Here is a 22,607-nt window from a genome sequence, read left to right on the forward strand (position 1 = left end):
ATATGTAATTCTGTGTGTGATGTCCTACAAGATCAGTACACCACCCTCTCTGAAATACTCTGTGCTGCTGAGGGACCAACCTGTCTGTGTAGATCATCCGTGAGATCAGTATACCCACCCTGAAATACTCTGTGCTGCTGGGACCTGCTCCTTCCTCTATGTATCTCTGTGACCTCCTATAAGATCAGTGCTCTCCTCTCCTGAAATACTCTGTGCTGCTGGGGGCTCTGCTTCTTCCACTATGCAACATTCAGTCTACAGCTTTCTACAGGATAATCACATCACAACTTTGCTGAAATACTCTGTGCTGCTGTGGACCCTGCCCTGTCCGTTCTGTATCTTTCGATCTGTGATCTCATACCAGGTCCGCTTACAGCTAAGAGACCTGCCAGCTGCACAGAGTATTTCAGGAGAGGGATGTACTAGTCTTGTCAAGAATGAGGCGTGGAAAGAAAAGTTGGTGATCATAGACTGCTGGTTACGTACTGTGAGGCTGCTTTCACACTTGTGTTGTTTTGCATCAGTTGCAATCCGTCGCCTTGATGCGGTATCCTGCAAAATATTTTGCAGGATTCCATTTTTTACCTATAGACTTGTATGTACGACGGATTGCGACTAATGGCCTTGCGTTGCATCCTCCGCATGACGGATCAGTTGTGGAACGACTGACTGTTGGACGGCAGGAACGCAGCATGTAACGTTTTTTGAGCGGCGGAATCCTTTTGTTTTCACTGCGCATGCTCAGCTCTTGTGTTTAATCATTGAAATCAATGTCTCTCTCGGCGGCCGAACGATCAGCTGATCGCCTGGCAGCTGTCTATTGTGATTAGATCAGCTGATCGCCTGGCCGCCGGCTATTGTGAACAATCACCTGATCGCCTGGCAGCTGTCTATTGTGATTAGATCAGCTGATCGCCTGGCCGCCGGCTATTGTGAACAATCACCTGATCGCCTGGCAGCTGTCTATTGCGAACGATCAGCTGATCGCCCGGCCGCCGGCTATTGCGAGCGATCAGCTGATCGCCCGGCCGCCGGCTATTGCGAGCGATCAGCTGATCGCCCGGCCGCCGGCTATTGCGAGCGATCAGCTGATCGCCCGGCCGCCGGCTATTGCGAGCGATCAGCTGATCGCCCGGCCGCCGGCTATTGCGAGCGATCAGCTGATCGCCCGGCCGCCGGCTATTGCGAGCGATCAGCTGATCGCCCGGCCGCCGGCTATTGCGAGCGATCAGCTGATCGCCCGGCCGCCGGCTATTGCGAGCGATCAGCTGATCGCCCGGCCGCCGGCTATTGCGAGCGATCAGCTGATCACCCCGCCGCCGGCTATTGCGAACGATCAGCTGATTGCCCCGCCGCCGGCTATTGCGAACGATCAGCTGATCGCCCCGCCGCCGGCTATTGCGAACGATCAGCTGATTGCCCCGCCGCCGGCTATTGCGAACGATCAGCTGATTGCCCCGCCGCCGGCTATTGCGAACGATCAGCTGATCGCCCCGCCGCCGGCTATTGTGAACGATCAGCTGATCGCCGGCTGCCGGCTATTGTGAACGATCAGCTGATCGCCCGGCCGCCGGGTGATCAGCTGATCGTTCACAATAGCCGGCCGCCGGTAAAACAGTAAAAAAACAAAAAAAACAACGGATCTGTTTTTTTGCAGCATCAGTCACATCAGTTGTGCCACTATCTGCAACGCATCCGTTGCATCAGTCACGCAACGGATTGCAACTGATGCAAAACGACGCAAGTGTGAAAGCAGCCCAAGGCCTTTTTCACACGTACGTGCCTTCGGTATGTGTTTGGCAGTTTTCTCACGTACCGGAGACACGTACACACGTAAACCTAGGTATTCCTATGGTTTTGGACACACGTAAGTATTTGCGCACGGAACGTGTGTCCGTTCCGTATTTACGTGTGTCCTTGTGTTTTTCACGCTGACATGTCCGTTTTCTCTCCGGCATCACGGGTGTCACACGGAACGCAAACGTGTCACATGTAACACACACAGACCACACGGATGTGTTCCGTGTGACACGCACCAAAGAAAAGACATGTGTCTGCGAGAAAAAAAAACAAAACTTTACCTCACCTTCTCCAGCCCTGCTGTCTCTGCCGCTGCTGTCACTTGATGCCGACTGCCGCTCATTATGCTCATTAAATATTCACTTCACTGCGGCCGGAAGCTGCAGCAGCGGGGAGTCGGCAGGACCGGAGACCGAAGATCAGCACCACGGACAGCGACATCAGGGACAGGTGAGCAGAAAGTTCCCGTTCCCGTCCGGAGAACACACTTGTGCCATAAACACGGCTCACAGAGGGCAAAACGCATCTTTGTTACGTCTGTGAAAAAGGTACGTGGTTTTTCAGATGTGTGAAAGAGGCCTAAGGGGCATGGTCCCCCAGCAGCACAGAGGATGTTTGGAAATAAATGTGCTCATTTTGTGTCAGGTCATAGAGTGGAACAAATAGGGTCCCCAGCAGCACAGAGTATTTGCAGAGATGAGATGACTGATCTTGTGGGAAGTCATAGCCTGAGAGTTGGCGTGAGTAGGGTCATCACCGGAGCAGAGTATTTTAGGAGATTAATATGTGGCATTGGATAAGGTCCTGATAAAATCCCATTGATTGTGCAGCCTCCATCTATGAAAGTTGTAACTTGCCCCTTTCTCTCCACAGATATCAGGAAACCTCACCGTGCCTTGGATTACAGAGTGCTCGCGGAAAAGAACAGTGAGTGAGTTTGTCTCGGTGATATCCCCCCAAATAACTGATCAGAGCCGGGCACCAGTGAGAAAAACAGCAGTGACCCTGGAAATAGCGGCTCTAGGGCGAGAGTAAAGGAGCCACACACTGCGCTTCTGAAGTCCAGTGGGCGGGCTCAGTCACTGACATCCTTCTCTGCTCGGCTGCCAATCACTGATTAGAACCGCCCACTGGACTCCTAAGCTTAGAATAAGCATTTAAATTGCATAACATACATGTTACACTAAATCTTCACCCACAACAAATATAATCATTCTGCTCTATATCCTGCTGTCCTCAGCTCAGGCTGCGTCTTCAGTGTGACAGGTTTGCTTTACAAACTGGAGGTTTATGTTGCCAGTTATTATGCCAGTTATTATCTGAACACGATAGTTTTGTACTCTGTGCCCGGTCTGTGTGCCCCGGTGTCTGGGCCCTGTCCCTGTGCCCCGGTGTCTGGGCCCTGTCCCTGGTCTCTGGGCCCTGTCCCTGGTCTCTGGGCCCCGGTGTCTGGGCCCTGTCCCTGGTCTCTGGGCCCCGGTGTCTGGGCCCTGTCCCTGGTCTCTGGGCCCCGGTGTCTGGGCCCTGTCCCTGGTCTCTGGGCCCCGGTGTCTGGGCCCTGTCCCTGGTCTCTGGGCCCCGGTGTCTGGGCCCTGTCCCTGGTCTCTGGGCCCCGGTGTCTGGGCCCTGTCCCTGGTCTCTGGGCCCCGGTGTCTGGGCCCTGTCCCTGGTCTCTGGGCCCCGGTGTCTGGGCCCTGTCCCTGGTCTCTGTGCCCCGGTGTCTAGGCTCTGTCACTGGTCTCTGTTCCCCGGTGTCTAGGCCCTGTCCCTGGTCTTTGTGTCTGGGCCCTGTCCCTGGTCTCTGTGCCCCGGTGTCTAGGCTCTGTCCCTGGTCTCTGTGCCCCGGTGTCTGGGCCCTGTCCCTGGTCTCTGTGCCCCGGTGTCTAGGCTCTGTCCCTGGTCTCTGTGCCCCGGTGTCTAGGCTCTGTCCCTGGTCTCTGTGCCCCGGTGTCTAGGCCCTGTCCCTGGTCTCTGTGCCCCGGTGTCTAGGCCCTGTCCCTGGTCTCTGTGCCCCGGTGTCTAGGCCCTGTCCCTGGTCTCTGTGCCCCGGTGTCTAGGCCCTGTCCCTGGTCTCTGTGCCCCGGTGTCTAGGCCCTGTCCCTGGTCTCTGTGCCCCGGTGTCTAGGCTCTGTCCCTGGTCTCTGTGCCCCGGTGTCTAGGCCCTGTCCCTGGTCTCTGTGCCCCGGTGTCTAGGCCCTGTCCCTGGTCTCTGTGCCCCGGTGTCTAGGCCCTGTCCCTGGTCTCTGTGCCCCGGTGTCTAGGCTCTGTCCCTGGTCTCTGTGCCCCGGTGTCTAGGCCCTGTCCCTGGTCTCTGTGCCCCGGTGTCTAGGCTCTATCCCAGGTCTTTCTGCCTTGGTGTCTGATCCCTGTGCCTGAGCTCTGTGTCGTGGTGTCTGTGCCCCAGTGTCTGGACTTTTCCTCAAAGGCATCTGTACGTCTCTCCTTTAGCTTCCAGTCTTCTGTGCTGGGCTCATCATCACTTTTGTCCTACAGCTTGTAAACGCTTTGATGGATGGTGGGAGGTAAAGCGGCCCCCCAAGGAGACCACTCTGATGTGGAGTGCTTGGTATAACATCACCGCCGCTAACGATGACCCCCTGTAGATCCTCTGCAGACCCCCATACCTGAACACTAGTTCCACAATGTTCCCATTTGAGCGGCGTCCTCCTGGCAGCTGACCAGCAGCACGGAAATCAAATCTGCGACTTCTGCCATTCTACATCAGACCTCATGGAATGTATGAAGGGGTGCATCAGATTTTGTTTCTATTAATATAGGAACTGCGTGGATACGAGATCTGCGCCAGAATCTTCCCTTAATGTGAGTGGAATCCTGGAAAGGAGCAGGTGATGTGGAAAAATGAAGGCCATATTGTATCCCTTGTGGGGTGCAGAGGCAGCAGCATTGTTCTATGTGGCAAAAATTAGGGGTCCACTGCTCTACTCAAGACACAGGTCGGACGCAAGCCCTTTAGATTGCTGCACATTACAAAGTTTTGCACATTTGCGCCAATGAGATAGAAATGTAAGATGGTATAATAGTTGTGGCGGATTTACATGTGGCACATTTTATGCAGTGAATATTCTGCATATTATAGATGCAGATTCCCTTGATCCAAGTTTTCGGGGTGGATTTCTCCAGGTGTTTTGTGCTCGAGTGAAATGTAGTGGTAGATGCGTGCGCGCTGTGCCCAGGAAGCCGCTTACTTAATGGCTGCCTTTCAAGTGCCGCTGATCCGTGTAAATAACTGCGGAGAAAGGAAAATACTGTGACAGGAGGCAAAACATTGATTAGGCAGATTAGTCTCAGGTTGTAGACAAGCTCGCCACCTTCCATTATGCCGCCGCTCGCTCCTGCACAACATAAGAACGCTTCCCGCTGCTCCGGCGTATTATGCAGGAACAATCAGCCGCTGATCTCTTATTTCCCTGCCAGACGCTCTGCTGAGTGTAGGACGAGCGAGGAAATCCAGCCGCACAGAGGAGCGGCAAGAAACACGGAAAGTTAGGGCTCTGGGAACGCAGGGAAGAGATTATCGTCTGTAGCATGCTGCATCCCGGGCAGTCAGCACCCTTGGTCATCTGATGCCCGCTTTCTGTTTTACTCCTTCATCTTTTTAAAAATCTCTACTTGCTGCCAGTGAATGGAAACAGTTTTGCTTTTTATGTTCAGATGCTGGAAACATGCGCAGGCTGAATACTACTCTCAGCTGACGGTTTGTGACATCGTAACAAAAGTAAAGCACACCCGACTGCAGCTCAGAGGGGATTGTGCACACTGGAAACATAGTGTCACCACCCGACTGCAGCTCAGAGGGGATTGTGCAGACTGGATACATAGTGTCACCACCAGACTGCAGCTCAGAGGGGACTGTGCAGACTGGATACATAGTGTCACCACCAGACTGCAGCTCAGAGGGGATTGTGCAGACCGGATACATAGTGTCACCCCCAGACTGCAGCTCAGAGGGGATTGTGCAGACTGGATACATAGTGTCACCACCAGACTGCAGCTCAGAGGGGACTGTGCAGACTGGATACATAGTGTCACCACCAGACTGCAGCTCAGAGGGGATTGTACAGACTGGATACATAGTGTCACCACCAGAATGCAGCTCAGAGGGGATTGTACAGACCGGATACATAGTGTCACCACCAGACTGCAGCTCAGAGGGGATTGTGCAGACCGGATACATAGTGTCACCACCCGACTGCAGCTCAGAGGGGATTGTGCAGACTGGATACATAGTGTCACCACCAGACTGCAGCTCAGAGGGGATTGTACAGACCGGATACATAGTGTCACCACCAGACTGCAGCTCAGAGGGGATTGTGCAGACCGGATACATAGTGTCACCACCAGACTGCAGCTCAGAGGGGATTGTGCAGACTGGATACATAGTGTCACCCCCAGACTGAAGCTCGGAGGGGATTTTGCAGACTGGATACATAGTATCACCCCCAGACTGCAGATCGGAGGGGATTGTGCAGACTGGATACATAGTGTCACCACCAGACTGCAGCTCAGAGGGGATTGTGCAGACTGGATACATAGTGTCACCACCAGACTGCAGCTCAGAGGGAATTGTGCAGACTGGATACATAATGTCACCCCCAGACTGCAGCTCAGAGGGGATTGTGCAGACTGGATACATAGTGTCACCCCCAGACTGCAGCTCAGAGGGGATTGTGCAGACCGGATACATAGTGTCACCCCCAGACTGCAGCTCAGAGGGAATTGTGCAGACCGGATACATAGTGTCACCCCCAGACTGCAGCTCGGAGGGGATTGTACAGACTGGATACATAGTGTCACCACCAGACTGCAGCTCGGAGGGAATTGTGCAGACCGGATACATAGTGTCACCCCCAGACTGCAGCTCGGAGGGGATTGTACAGACTGGATACATAGTGTCACCACCAGACTGCAGCTCAGAGGGAATTGTGCAGACCGGATACATAATGTCACCCCCAGACTGCAGCTCAGAGGGGATTGTGCAGACTGGATACATAGTGTCACCCCCAGACTGCAGCTCAGAGGGAATTGTGCAGACTGGATACATAATGTCACCCCCAGACTGCAGCTCAGAGGGGATTGTGCAGACTGGATACATAGTGTCACCCCCAGACTGCAGCTCGGAGGGGATTATACAGACTGGATACATAGTGTCACCACCAGACTGCAGCTCAGAGGGGATTGTGCAGACTGGATACATAGTGTCACCACCCGACTGCAGCTCAGAGGGGATTGTGCAGACTGGATACATAGTGTCACCCCCAGACTGCAGCTCAGAGGGGATTGTGCAGACTGGATACATAGTGTCACCACCAGACTGCAGCTCAGAGGGGATTGTGCAGACCGGATACATAGTGTCACCCCAGACTACAGCTCAGAGGAGATTGTGCAGACTGGATACATAGTGTCACCACCAGAATATAGCTCAGAGGGGATTGTACAGACTGGATACATAGTGTCACCACCAGACTGCAGCTCAGAGGGGATTGTGCAGACTGGATACATAATGTCACCACCCGACTGCAGCTCAGAGGGGATTGTGCAGACCGGATACATAGTGTCACCACCAGACTGCAGCTCAGAGGGGGTTGTGCAGACTGGATACATAATGTCACCACCAGACTGCAGCTCAGAGGGGATTGTGCAGACTGGATACATAGTGTCACCCCCAGACTGAAGCTCGGAGGGGATTGTGCAGACTGGATACATAGTGTCACCCCCAGACTGCAGCTCAGAGGGGATTGTGCAGACTGGATACATAATGTCACCACCCGACTGCAGCTCAGAGGGGATTGTGCAGACTGGATACATAGTGTCATTACCAGACTGCAGCTCAGAGGGGATTGTGCAGACCGGATACATAGTGTCATTACCAGACTGCAGCTCAGAGGGGATTGTGCAGACCGGATACATAGTGTCACCACCCGACTGCAGCTTAGAGGGGATTGTGCAGACCGGATACATAGTGTCACCACCAGACTGCAGCTCAGAGGGGATTGTGCAGACTGGATACATAGTGTCACCACCAGACTGCAGCTCAGAGGGGATTGTGCAGACCGGATACATAGTGTCACCACCAGACTGCAGCTCAGAGGCGATTGTGCAGACCGGATACATAGTGTCACCCCCAGACTGCAGCTCAGAGGGGACTGTGCAGACCGGATACATAGTGTCATCCCCAGACTGCAGCTCAGAGGGGATTGTGCAGACTGGATACATAGTGTCACCCCCAGACTGCAGCTCGGAGGGGATTATACAGACTGGATACATAGTGTCACCACCAGACTGCAGCTCAGAGGGGATTGTGCAGACTGGATACATAGTGTCACCACCCGACTGCAGCTCAGAGGGGATTGTGCAGACTGGATACATAGTGTCACCCCCAGACTGCAGCTCAGAGGGGATTGTGCAGACTGGATACATAGTGTCACCACCAGACTGCAGCTCAGAGGGGATTGTGCAGACCGGATACATAGTGTCACCCCAGACTACAGCTCAGAGGAGATTGTGCAGACTGGATACATAGTGTCACCACCAGAATATAGCTCAGAGGGGATTGTACAGACTGGATACATAGTGTCACCACCAGACTGCAGCTCAGAGGGGATTGTGCAGACTGGATACATAATGTCACCACCCGACTGCAGCTCAGAGGGGATTGTGCAGACCGGATACATAGTGTCACCACCAGACTGCAGCTCAGAGGGGGTTGTGCAGACTGGATACATAATGTCACCACCAGACTGCAGCTCAGAGGGGATTGTGCAGACTGGATACATAGTGTCACCCCCAGACTGAAGCTCGGAGGGGATTGTGCAGACTGGATACATAGTGTCACCCCCAGACTGCAGCTCAGAGGGGATTGTGCAGACTGGATACATAATGTCACCACCCGACTGCAGCTCAGAGGGGATTGTGCAGACTGGATACATAGTGTCATTACCAGACTGCAGCTCAGAGGGGATTGTGCAGACCGGATACATAGTGTCATTACCAGACTGCAGCTCAGAGGGGATTGTGCAGACCGGATACATAGTGTCACCACCCGACTGCAGCTTAGAGGGGATTGTGCAGACCGGATACATAGTGTCACCACCAGACTGCAGCTCAGAGGGGATTGTGCAGACTGGATACATAGTGTCACCACCAGACTGCAGCTCAGAGGGGATTGTGCAGACCGGATACATAGTGTCACCACCAGACTGCAGCTCAGAGGCGATTGTGCAGACCGGATACATAGTGTCACCCCCAGACTGCAGCTCAGAGGGGACTGTGCAGACCGGATACATAGTGTCATCCCCAGACTGCAGCTCAGAGGGGATTGTGCAGACTGGATACATAGTGTCACCTACTCAGATACATTATTGTGCAGAATGTCGTACAGAATCTGTTAAATCTGTCTATGCGAAAATCTGAGCTGTGACCTGGATGATGATTTCTCTGAAAGTCTTGTAGAATATCACACTCATTGTGTAATAGGAGATTCCACTGTTTCCTCAGCTCCAGGACCGCACTCAGTTCAGTGACCACGACCTCGCCCAGCTGAAGAAGTACTGGGACCATGGGATGACCAGTCTGGGGTCTGTGTGCCGAGAGAAGATAGAAGCCGTGGCCTCCGAACTCAACGTTGACTGTGAAATAGTGAGAGTAAGTGATCGAGGCACAGCCCAAAGGAGTCTCATCATATCACCGCCATTATACATACACAGATATACACAGCAACACCAGCGACAAAATGCACTCCGCTCAGAGGTGCAAACCAAATTCTACCATAGAGCAGTATTATAGTACTTATATTCTTGTACATAGGGGCAGTATTATAGAAGTTATATTCTTATACATAGCGGGCAGTATTATAGTAGTTATATTCTTGTACATAGGGGCAGTATTATAGTAGTTATATTCTTGTACATAGGGGGCAGTATTATAGTAGTTATATTCTTGTACATAGGGGAAGTATTATAGTAGTTATGTTCTTGTACATAGAGGCAGTATTATAGTAGGTATAGTCTTGTACATAGGAGGCAGTATTATAGTAGTTATATTCTTATACATAGCGGGCAGTATTATAGTAGTTATATTCTTGTACATAGGGGCAGTATTATAGTAGTTATATTCTTGTAAATAGGGACAGTATTATAGTAGTTATATTCTTGTTGTAAATAGGGGGCAGTATTATAGTAGTTATATTTTTGCATATAGGGGGGCAGTATTATAGTAGTTATATTCTTGTACATAGGAGCAGTATTATAGTAGTTATATTCTTGTACATAGGGGCAGTATTATAGTAGTTATATTCTTGTACATAGGGGGCAGTATTATAGTAGTTATATTCTTGTATATAGAGGGCAGTATTATAGTAGTTATATTCTTGTATATAGGGGGCAGTATTATAGTAGTTATATTCTTGTACATCGGGGCAGTATTATAGTAGTTATGTTCTTGTACATAGGGGCAGTATTATAGTAGTTATGTTCTTGTACATAGGAGCAGTATTATAGTAGTTATATTCTTGTACATATGGGCAGTATTATAGTAGTTATGTTCTTGTACATAGGAGCAGTATTATAGTAGTTATATTCTTGTACATAGGGGGACAGTATTATAGTAGTTATATTATTGTACATAGGGGGCAGTATTATAGTAGTTATATTCTTGTACATAGGGGGACAGTATTATAGTAGTTATATTATTGTACATAGGGGGCAGTATTATAGTAGTTATATTCTTGTACATAGGAGCAGTATTATAGTAGTTATATTCTTGTAAATAGGGAGCAGTATTATAGTAGTTATATTCTTGTAAATAGGGAGCAGTATTATAGTATTTATATTCTTGAACATAGGGGCAGTATTATAGTAGTTATATTATTGTACATAGGGGCAGTATTATAGTAGTTATATTATTGTACATAGGGGGCAGTATTATAGTAGTTATATTATTGTACATAGGGGGCAGTATTATAGTAGTTATATTCTTGTAAATAGGGAGCAGTATTATAGTAGTTATATTCTTGTAAATAGGGAGCAGTATTATAGTATTTATATTCTTGAACATAGGGGCAGTATTATACTAGGTTTATATATCATGCTTATCCTAATATGACAGACCTCATGCAGGGTCCTTACATATTCCACAGTCTTAAACTGCAGTTTATTAGCTATAGGGAATGCGATTATAGAGCTTCACTCTATGTACAATTTTTGTGGGTAGCTCAAAACCAAGTCGGCTCTGCTTTATAGCACGGATTAAGCCGCTAGGTTTTTTGCAGGAGACATGGGACAACACTGAAGATCTGACACTTTGATACAATGTAGTGTCAGTGTGCAGCTTGAATAACAGTGTAGATTTGGTGTCCTCCTAAATAACTCAACACACACAGCCATTAATGTGTAAATCACTGGCAACAAAAGTGAGTACACCCCTAAGTTAAAATGGCCAAATTGTGGCCTTGGTGTGAATTTTTTTATGCGGCTACCATTATTTTCCAGCACGGCCTTATCTCTCTTGGGCCTGGAGGTTGCTAGAGCTTCACAGGAGCCGCTGGATCCTCGAACATCCTCCATGATAAAATCACAAAGCTGGTGGATGTTACAGATCTTGCGCTTTTCCACCTTTCGTTTGAGGAGGCCCCACAGATTATCCATAAGTTTTAGGTCTGGAGACGCTTGGCCGATCCAGCACTTTCACTCTGTTTGTTTAGCGAGGCAGTGGTGGTCTAGGAGGTCTTTGGGGTCATTGTCATGTTGGAATATGAAGGGAGGGGATCCTGCTCTGCTTCAGGATATCACAGCACATGTTGGCATTCATGGTTCCCTCAATGAACTCTAGCCCCCACAACCAGCAGCACTAATGCAGCCCCAAACCACGACCCCTCACCATCATGCCTGACTGTAGGCAGGACACACTTGTCTTTGTCCTTCTCACATGGAGCTGCCACACACGATTGACACCATCTGAGCCAAATAGGTTTATCTTGATCTCATCAAGACCACAATACGATTCCAATAATCCATTTCCATAGTCTGCTTGTCTTCAGGAAATTGTCTTTCTTGTGCATCATCTTTAGAAGAGGCTTACTTCTTGGTCGACAGCTATGCTGAGCAATGCACTGCAGTGTGCGATGTATGGTCTGAGCACTGACAGGAAGACCCCACCACTCCTGTAACCTGTGCAGCAATGCTGGCAGCACTCATACGTCTATTCTGAAAGGACGACCTCAGGACATGACACTGAGCACGTGCACTCCGCTTCTGTTGGCGACCATGGTGAGGCCTGTTCTACGTGGAATCTGTCTTGTTATACCACTGTATGGTCTTGGCCACCGTGCTGCAGCTCAGTGTCAGGGTGGCGGCAGTCTTGTTATAGCCTCGGTCATCTTTATGTAGAGCAGCAATTCAGATCATCAGAGAATTCTTTGGTGTGAGGAGCTATGTTGAACGGCCAGTGACCAGTATGAGAGAGTGTGTGAGAGATAACACCGAATGTAAAGCCCCCGTCACATTTAGCGACTTACCAGCGATCCCGAAAACGATGCGACCTGATAAGGATCGCTGGTAAGTCGCTGGTGAGATGTCACACAGTCAGACCTTACCAACGACTCAATAACGATACATGTCGTAGTAGCGACCTGTATAACGATCTCTGCTGTCATTGGGACCCTGACACACAGTGTCAAACACAGCGATGTGTCCTGCCCAGCAGGACATCGCCTTTGAAGAATGGTCCAGGACATTCTGCAACGACCGGCGACCTCACAGCAGAGGCCAGGTCTTTGCTGGATGTCACACATAAAGAGATCGCTAGCAAGATCGCTGTTGCGTAACGAAAACCGTGACTCAGCAGCGATGTCGCTTAGTGAGACGTGGCCTTAACACACCTGCTCCGCATTCACACCTGAGATCTTGGAAAACTAATGAGTCACATGACACTAAGGAGGGACAATGGCTCATTGGGCACAATTTGGCCATTTTCTCTTAGGGGTGTACTCACTTTTGTTGCCAGCGGTTTAGACATCAATGGCTGTGTGTTGTGTTATTTAGAGGGCACTATATTTACACTATTATACAAGCTGCACACTGACAACTATACATTGTATCAAAGTGTCAGACCTTTAATGTTGTCCCATGAAAAGATATAAGAAAATATTTACAGAAACGTGAGGGGTGCACTCATTTTTGTGATATACTGTATATAGTTAGAATTATCAGTAAATGTCCAGGCAGCAGATTTCCCGGTTGAGATTTCTTGGGACGCAGAGAACTTTACAGCACAAATTGCTTATGAGGCTGCGGTGAACACTGGGGAACATAATGCAGATTTGTAGCTGAACGTGAATTTCTTCTCCAAGAAAAGCCGTTAATATTGTATGAGGCTCCGGCCAGCGAGGCCTGAAATAGATTTTTGGTGTTGTATAATAAATAACTGTCCTGGTAAACTACTTACTCATCCTGTCTGTGCTGCTATATATAGCACTCGCTGCAGGTGATGGGGGTGCTGATCTGCGGAGCGGCCGCTTACCATCACGTGTGTCTGTAGGATGTGTCCGCACACTGCAGACTCCTGTTATCTGCACTGGAGGAATGGCGCACTTGTGATGGATAGGATTGTTGCATATTGAATCCTGCGCCATTCTATGCCTATGATATTAGCGCCAATTGTGTTCCTGATCCCTCTGATAGTGATGCAGTGTAATTATATAAAACCGCCTCTCTAGGGAAGCGCAGCAGAGTTTCCACTCCCTTCATTCGGTGTCATGTCAGTGTATTAATTCTGCAGACGTGGATCGGCAATCGAAGACGAAAATATCGATTAATGGGCATCGAGGTCCCACCTCCCCGCGGAGGCCCCGCCATCTTCCCTGAACAGCTAGAATCTGCCTCACTGACGCCAACTGAGGACCCTGTGGCCGGGGTGGTGGAAGACCACGACCGCCATGATGAAGTGTCGATTTGCCTTTCTGAAGAAAGTTCTCAAGGTAAGAAGTGACGCCCCAGAAATCCATGGAACAATGGTGCCGAACTGCATCAAATCTGTGTACAAAAAATCTGGCCCATTCTCATCCAGAAAAGCTGGCCGAGTGAAATCCGTGTGATATTCCATATGTCATGTGAGTGCTGTGCGAGTTTTGTTTTCTTGCCCAGCATCGGTATGACGTGCGTTTTTTTTTCTCAGCAGCTACGGTATTATTCTAGAATCTTGTACAGGACCATTTACATTGCTCTGTGCTGCAGAATGGTGATGCAGCCGTAAAAATCAGACGGCATAGGATCATCCGGCTAACGTCTTTTATTTTTTTTTTTCCTCGTACCCATAGACTTGTATTGGCGACTCTCGTCTGATTTACGTGGCCGTATGCTGAGATCATTTGTCTTGTGGCCGACTATAGCGGAGAACAAAACCTCGCAGATCAGCACTGACTCATTGAATCAGCGTTGGTCCAAGTGCAATGTGATTGGTTTTTGTTTTTTTTTTTTTGTTTTTTTTTCCTCGCTTTGCACTTGTCCGTTTTTTATACGCAAAGGGGAGCGAGGCCTTACACTCCAGTCACATCTAGAGCTGCGTTCACAAAAGTTACACCAAGAGCTGGACTCACAATTATATTATAGTCACATCCAGAGCTGCACTCACAATTTATTATATTCCAGTCACATCCAGAGCTGCACTCACAATTTGTTATATTATAGTCACATCCAGACCTGCGCTCACAATTTAATATACTTCAGTTACTTCCAGAGCTGCATGCACAATTTATTATACTTCAGTCACATCTAGAGCTGCACTCACACATTATTATACTCCAGTCACATCCAGAGCTCCATTTTTTTATACGCCAGTCACATCCAGAGCGGCGTTCATAATTTATTATACTCCAATCACATTCAGAGTTGCGCTCACACATTATTATACTCCAGTCACATCCAGAGCTGCACTCACACTTTATTATACTCCGGTCACGTGTAGAGCTGCATGCACACTTTATTATACTTCAGTGACATCTACAGTTGCATGCACACTTTATTATACTCTAGTCACATCCAGAGCTGCGCTCACACATTATTATACTCCAGTCACATTCAAAGCTGCATACACAATTTATTATACTCAAGTCACATTAAGAGCTGAACTCACACTTTATTATACTACAGTCACATTAAGAGCTCCATTCACAATTTTTTTTTTTTTATACTCCAAGGACATCCAGAGCTGCGTGCACACTTTATTATACTGCAGTGAAATCCAAAGCTGCACTGACACTTTTTTTGCAATTTCACAGCACTTGGATTTTTTTTTCCTATTTTTCAGTACACTGTCCGATAAAACTAATGGTTTCAATGAAAAATACAACTTGCCCCCCCACAAAAAACAAGCCCTCATATGGCAGTATTCATGGAAAAATGAAAAAAGTTATGGGTCTTGGAAGAAGGGAGGAAAAAATGAAAACCAAAAATGAAAACTCGTTGGGAGGTGAAGGGGTTAATACCACAAACTTTACTAAATACATGGCGATTTCCCCCTATTGTCTCTTAGCCACTTGCACAGCGTACCCCAAATCTCCCACAATGTTCCACAGCAGAGCATGCCCTCTATAGTCTTATATATGAGACCACTGGCTGACAACCAGGGTACCCCCACCACTGCAGTTCCCACAGGGTTGTCAAGGGTGTTTTCTGGGTATGGCAGATAAACCTGGGCACAGGGACGCAAAAATAAGAAGATAAAAGAATGGAGTGTGTGGCAAAAAAACACATATAATCCTCACAAGTATCAATAAAGTTTTGCGAAAAACAAATACCAGGAATTATCAAGAATAAAGTAGTTTTATTTCAAACCTGACAAACCAAAAAGTTAAAAACGTGATATAACCTGAAGAAATTCAGAAAATGCAACATGAAAAACTCACTCACTTGGGAGACGCAGAAGGAGGATAAAAGTGCCCCGTTCTACCAGTGTTCAGACTTCATTCATCAAGAAGTATGTAATTGGGGCTAAAAATGATCGTTTATATATTATTATAAATGTATATATTGTCCCCCAGAGGTGGAAAACTCCTTTACTCATTGTAAAATAAAAAGGTCTCAAACTTTCTTTACATTTTTTTGTTTATAGAAGGCGTTATCCGGCAACATTTATTAAACAGGAGCTCTAAAAATATACTGTATAAAATACTGTAAAATATATTAAAATAAGTAGTGTGGACTGCTCTGATCCCCTCTCGCTCGCGTTCCTCGCCGATCCCCTCTCGCTTGCGTTCCTCCCTAATCCCCTCTCGCTCGCGTTCCTCGCCGATCCCCTCTCGCTCGCGTTCCTCGCCGATCCCCTCTGGCTCGCGTTCCTCGCCGATCCCCTCTCGCTCGCGTTCCTCGCCGATCCCCTCTCGCTCGCGTTCCTCCCTAATCCCCTCTCGCTCGCGTTCCTCGCCGATCCCCTCTCGCTCGCGTTCCTCGCCGATCCCCTCTCGCTCGCGTTCCTCGCCGATCCCCTCTCGCTCGCGTTCCTCGCCGATTCCCTCTCGCTCGCGTTCCTCGCCGATCCCCTCTGGCTCGCGTTCCTCGACGATCCCCTCTGGCTCGCGTTCCTCGACGATCCCCTCTGGCTCGCGTTCCTCGACGATCCCCTCTGGCTCGCGTTCCTCGACGATCCCCTCTGGCTCGCGTTCCTCGACGATCCCCTCTGGCTCGCGTTCCTCGACGATCCCCTCTGGCTCGCGTTCCTCGACGATCCCCTCTGGCTCGCGTTCCTCGACGATCCCCTCTGGCTCGCGTTCCTCGACGATCCCCTCTGGCTCGCGTTCCTCGCCGATCCCCTTTGGCTCGCGTTCCTCCCTGATCCCCCCCCCCCCTGGCTCGCGTTCCTCACTGATCCCCTTTCACTCACTTTACGCCTCTTTTTGGTCCTTCCACTTCTTGGTCGGTCTTGATGGACACGTGACAACTGTCATAATGACATGTTGGTCGCCATTTACAACTTTCATGTCCGCCTTGACTCAGGAAGAAGGATAAAGACCAACAGTGGGCCGGGATGGGGGGGGGGGGGTGATATTACATATTTCACTGAGTAAGTTTTTTGTGGGGTTTTTTGTTAGTGGCTGTATAGCTCCTTTTAGGTTGAGTCTTGCTGTCAGTGAATAGAAGCATTTTCGTGCACATAAACAGTGGAATCCTCGCTGTGATCTAATTCTCTTCACAGACGGAGCGTCCATAAAGTAAACTCAGTAGAAGCACAAATCTCCCTCCTGTTCTGATAGTTCATCCCTAGGTAACAGTCCCGGCTTTTTCGCTCATACATTGTGTACAATGGGTGCCGTGCATCAAACCTCTGCTCTGTGTGAGGGGGAGCAAACTCCTGTAAAATTAATCTTCATATTTGTCAGCAATGTATCGGCAATTCATCTTCAGATTTGTCAGCAATGTATCGAGCTTAGACAACCCTTTGTCAGCTAAATATTCTGCAATGAAACATTGTAAGGAACTATGAGAACGGGAGATTTACCCTACTGAACTCATGAACTTATCTGTGCTGCTACTTGTAACAAACCCTCAGCAGTGAGAAGTATTCAGTCAGGAAAGGTTTTTAGCATCGGAATATGAAAAAATGGATATTCCCACTCACTGACAGCAAGCAGAGTTCTTGTAAATGTTTCTTGTTGGCATTCTGCATCGGAGAGGACAGGGGTGTCTTGTAATCTGGCAGTTCCGGTATTTGAGGCTGAGTCCAGGGTCTGGTATCTGGTGCGGCCGGACGCCAGAGATCGGTTCACCTGCGCCCACTCCATGGCGGATGCAGTAAACCAAGTGTTGATATTGGCACCATGGCGGCCGTGTCTGCGCTGTGATTATTATACAGGGAAATCAGGAGCGCCCCAGATCACTTACTCGTTACTAATTAAAATGACAGATGTCTCCCGTGTTCCCTTACATGAGCGCTCTTCATTACGCCGTGCAGATTATTCTGTCCGCCGTCCAGCAGCTGATTGAATTTGCTGTTTCTCAGGGGAATGACTGATGAATTTGCCTTTTTTTTCTGGACGTTTTACCCAAAAATAAATTTCTGAATGTTGTCAGATAATATAAGTGAACTGCACAAGGCAAGAGAAGGGTTAGGAAGAAGACGCAGGCGCCGCCATGTTGGTTGTGCTTTGTCCCCTTTATTACACCAGTGCGAGGTTTTAGTTTATTTCAATTTTTAGGAATTTTTTTTTACACATCATAATAACAAATTCTGGAATTTTGCCATTTGTGCTGACATCTAGTGGCCAAACAGGGTGCACTGCAGGCCGATCCAGATAAGGTGTCTCGTTTTCCAGCCTGCAGTAAAGTTGCAGACACAAAAGTCTGCAGAGTGAATAGGTTCTCTACAAATCCTTTATAAGTCCAAATTCTGATTTCCATCAGTGCAAAGGTTTGCGGGGCTGGAGAGAAGCTGCTGGTCCGAGTGTCATCAGTTTTTCTCATATGTGCAAAAAAATGTTCTCCCTGCATTCTGACAGTCCATGAATATAGGACCTCACTCAGATGTCATCTGAGTGCTAGTTTAATTTTTCACTGACCCATAGCATGCATTGACCATTTTGATCTGACCCCCGAATCTGCAATTTGCACAGTCTGCAAAAAAAAATCAAGGATATGCAAATGGTGCCATAGACTATTAACACAGGTACGAGCGCTATCCATGAAAGCCACAGATGGCACTCGTACGCAAAAATTGGATGTCTGAATGAGCCCTAACAGCTGCTTACCACTCTCCCTTTATATACCACACAGGCAGCGCCATAGCCATACATTGGCATTAATCAGATGCACACTACAGTTATACACTAGTCACAAAAAGTTGGGGATATTTGGCTTTTAGTTGAAATTTATGTAAAATATAAAAAGTTCACACTACACTGATATTTTATCATGACAGCTGGGTGTGACGACATGGACTCTCATGGGTTAAAGTTTCTTAAAATTCAGCCAGACAGGATGATAGATTGTTTATAGACGGGGGATAAGTCCCTCATTGTTTTTACAAGACTCTCGTTGACTCATGTAATTGTGTTGGCCACTGAAAGCCAGACGTATTGTTTCTCCAGACCCTTCCAGCAATCATTGTAATGTAGTTGTGTATTGCTAATGTGATTACCTTAGTAGCCATTGTCGAGTCTGTGACTTGCAGACTTCATGTAGATATCTTCAGTCTTTCTATGCACATCATTTAAATGAACATTGTCCATGCAGCTTGAGATTCATCCAATGGGAGAGGCGATCTTGTCCAACCAATCGATGAGGACGCAGTGTATCCAAGTGGAAGGCTGTGGCTATAAAAGGGATTTCTTTAAGCCACCAGGTTGTTGTTGATGGATGCTATTGATCCAGTCTAAGCTCTTAGGAGCTGACTAGAGGATCAGGATACCTTATGGCTTTAATCTAGGGACTCCGGTTCCGGTTGGAGACCATATCCACAGCCTAGGGATTTCGAATCCGGCTGCCAGGATTGTATCATCATACCAGGACTACCTAAGGAGGACACTCAGGTTGGGACAGTTGAGTCACCTGTTACAGACCTTGCAGACCTCAGACAGCTTCCTAAATATGGCATTATTCCTTTCTCGTTGGGTGCCCGCCAAAAGCTGGGTGCTGCTGGATTGGAGTAAATAGCCCTGGAACCTCTGAGGCATGGACATTCTAATCCCTGGTGAGCCAGCGGAAGGGTGAGACTCTGTTGCCTGTTACATTTGTGTGTTGCTGGTTATGAGTTATGTGCCGTTAATTGTTTGGGGATCCAATAAAGTCTAATTATTGTGGTTCCCTCACTATGTGTTGTCTGAGTAGTGTTACGCCCACGGTTAAGGAGGCCGGCGTTCAGTTGGGATGAGCCCTGAGCCACGCTGTCTTTCTAAAGGTGGCGGGTTTTAGTGGACGAGAGCACCCACTGAGCCCAGTGTCTCCACAATTGGTGGCAGCAGTGGGATACTACTCAGTCTGGTTTACCCAGGGGAGCTGCAGCGGACTGGTGTTCGTGGACACCGTCCTTGCTCAACAACCAGGGAGGCACATAAGCATACCCAGCAGGCCATAGGGGAGGCATTAAGGTTTCGGACGCTGCCATGTCCAACCCCACCAGCTCAGCCATGGGACAAGGACCAGAGAGGAGTTACGACCGCAGCAGTAAATGGATGCTACAGGATCTGTGCCAGAGGCGAAAGATTATCTACTGGAATGCTGAGACTCGGTCGGACTTGATCCAGAAATTAGTCCGTTGGGATGCCCAGAATAATGCAGAGGACGATGAGGATCCCGCCAATATTGACTCAGAGGATTTAAACTATGTGCCACATCATGGATCTAATGACAATCGGGAATCAACTTTGTCCAAAATGGCCCAAGCCACAGCATTGTTGGATGCATTGGGGCCTAGATCCTCAAGAGAAGAGAGGGCTTGGGTTCTGGAATATGTTTATGGGATTCCAGCTGCCGTACTGCTAGCACCAGCCGGTCGAGAAGGATGGTCCCGCTACCCAGCAGAAGCTGCACCAAAACAAAGAGGCCGCATGCTTGGAGCCCGTCTGCCACTCCAACCAGTCAACATATGCCGAGATAAACCAACGAGACCTGAGGAATGCTACTCCCAAGAACCACCAATAGCTGAGGAAGTGGTTTATCCAGTCCACACCCTACGGCAGGCCGGACACCGTACACCAGCCAACCTCCATCCCCACATCCAGACGGTCAAGGTCGGTGATATACAGGCTCAGGGACTTCGAGACATTGGATCTTCCATCACTCTGGTAAGCCCAGTTATTGTTTCCCCAGAAGACCATTTACCAGATTCCCAATTATCCATCTCCCTGGCTGAGGGCCAGCGCTCGGACGTCCCTCTGGCATGTGTGCAGTTGGACCGAAGGACCGACCAGGGAGAGGTCGAGGTGGAGATTGTGAACAGCCTCCCCATACCGGTCATTGTGGAGACTGACCAGAGCAAGGCTGATGTGGAGCTTATGAACAGCATCCCCACCCCTAGTATTTTGGGAACTAACCAGGAAGCGATCGATGTGGGACTTGTGAACAGTCTCCCTATAACTGTCATTGTGGAGACTGACCAGAGCAAGGCTGATGTGGAGCTTATGGACACCGTCCCCACACCAGTTACTTTGGGGTCTGACCAGGAAGAGGTCCATATGGAGTTTATGGACAGCCTTCCCACACCTGTTGTTTCGGGGACTAGCCAGGAGGAAGTTGAAGTGGGGTTCATAGATGGCCCCACCAAGCCTGTTGTTTCGGATACCACTCAGAGGGAAGTGAAAGTGGGGCTTGTGAATTACCTGCTCACACCAGTCATTTTGGAGAATGACCTAGGACAAGGACTATCCAGTCAGTTTGTAGCAACCATCACCCACTTCCACGCCAAGCAGGACCCTGATGTGGATCTTTCTAACATCTTTTCCAAGGATAATTCACATTCCCAGTCTCCAGCATCCACTTCTGAGCCAAGAACCGTGAGTAAGCCTAACCACACTGTGGCTATTGACTGGCGGAAGATTGATAGTAAGAAATGTATGCAAGCCCAACTCATGGACCCCACCTTAGTGCTTGTCCGCAATATGGCTGCTCAACTTGGGGAAGGTAATCAGGGGAAGGTGTATAGATGCGAGCCTCTGTTGCTGACCTCACCATTAAAAAGGACAATGCCGTCAAGAGGAGAAGGATGATCGGAAGCCTATCATGTCTGGCTAATAAGAAGGGGGAGGAATGTGACGACATGGACTCTCATGGGTTAAAGTTTCTTAAAATTCAGCCAGACAGGATGATAGATTGTTTATAGACGGGGGATAAGTCCCTCATTGTTTTTACAAGACTCTCGTTGACTCATGTAATTGTGTTGGCCACTGAAAGCCAGACGTATTGTTTCTCCAGACCCTTCCAGCAATCATTGTAATGTAGTTGTGTATTGCTAATGTGATTACCTTAGTAGCCATTGTCGAGTCTGTGACTTGCAGACTTCATGTAGATATCTTCAGTCTTTCTATGCACATCATTTAAATGAACATTGTCCATGCAGCTTGAGATTCATCCAATGGGAGAGGCGATCTTGTCCAACCAATCGATGAGGACGCAGTGTATCCAAGTGGAAGGCTGTGGCTATAAAAGGAATTTCTTTAAGCCACCAGGTTGTTGTTGATGGATGCTGATGGATCCAGTCTAAGCTCTTAGGAGCTGACTAGAGGATCAGGATACCTTATGGCTTCAATCTAGGGACTCTGGTTCCGGTTGGAGACCATATCCACAGCCTAGGGATTTCGAATCCGGCTGCCAGGATTGTATCATCATACCAGGACTACCTAAGGAGGACACTCAGGTTGGGACAGTTCAGTCACCTGTTACAGACCATGCACACCTCAGACAGCTTCCTAAATCTGGCATTATTCCTTTCTCGGTGGTTGCCCGCCAAAAGCGGGGTGCTGCTGGATTGGAGTAAATAGCCCTGGAACCTCTGAGGCATGGACATTCTAAATCCCTGGTGAGCCAGCGGAAGGGTGAGACTCTGTTGCCTGTTACATTTGTGTGTTGCTGGTTATGTGTTATGTGCCGTTAATTGTTTGGGGATCCAATAAAGTCTAATTATTGTGGTTCCCTCACCCTGTGTTGTCTGAGTAGTGTTACGCCCACGGTTAAGGAGGCCGGGTTCAGTTGGGATGAGCCCTGAGCCACGCTGTCTTTCTAAAGGCGGCGGGTTTTAGTGGACGAGAGCACCCACTGAGCCCAGTGTCTCCACACTGGGCATTAAAGTGGAAGCAGCAATGGCGATTT

At 48.7% G+C, this 22,607-nt stretch overlaps 1 protein-coding gene across 1 annotated transcript in view; it reads left to right on the top strand.

The window, feature by feature from the left end:
• The window catches only part of HDX (highly divergent homeobox), a 60,272-nt gene that overhangs the window by 14,660 nt on the left and 23,005 nt on the right, over nucleotides 1-22,607 (top strand). Inside the window, exons 5-7 of the mRNA XM_075323080.1 lie at nucleotides 2,674-2,727; nucleotides 9,316-9,462; nucleotides 13,594-13,792. Coding sequence (XP_075179195.1) covers nucleotides 2,674-2,727; nucleotides 9,316-9,462; nucleotides 13,594-13,792 — 400 coding nt within the window. The remainder of the gene's footprint in view (nucleotides 1-2,673; nucleotides 2,728-9,315; nucleotides 9,463-13,593; nucleotides 13,793-22,607) is intronic.

The sequence above is a fragment of the Anomaloglossus baeobatrachus genome, chromosome 9, assembly GCF_048569485.1.
Source record: "Anomaloglossus baeobatrachus isolate aAnoBae1 chromosome 9, aAnoBae1.hap1, whole genome shotgun sequence".
Taxonomy (NCBI): Eukaryota; Metazoa; Chordata; class Amphibia; order Anura; family Aromobatidae; genus Anomaloglossus; species Anomaloglossus baeobatrachus.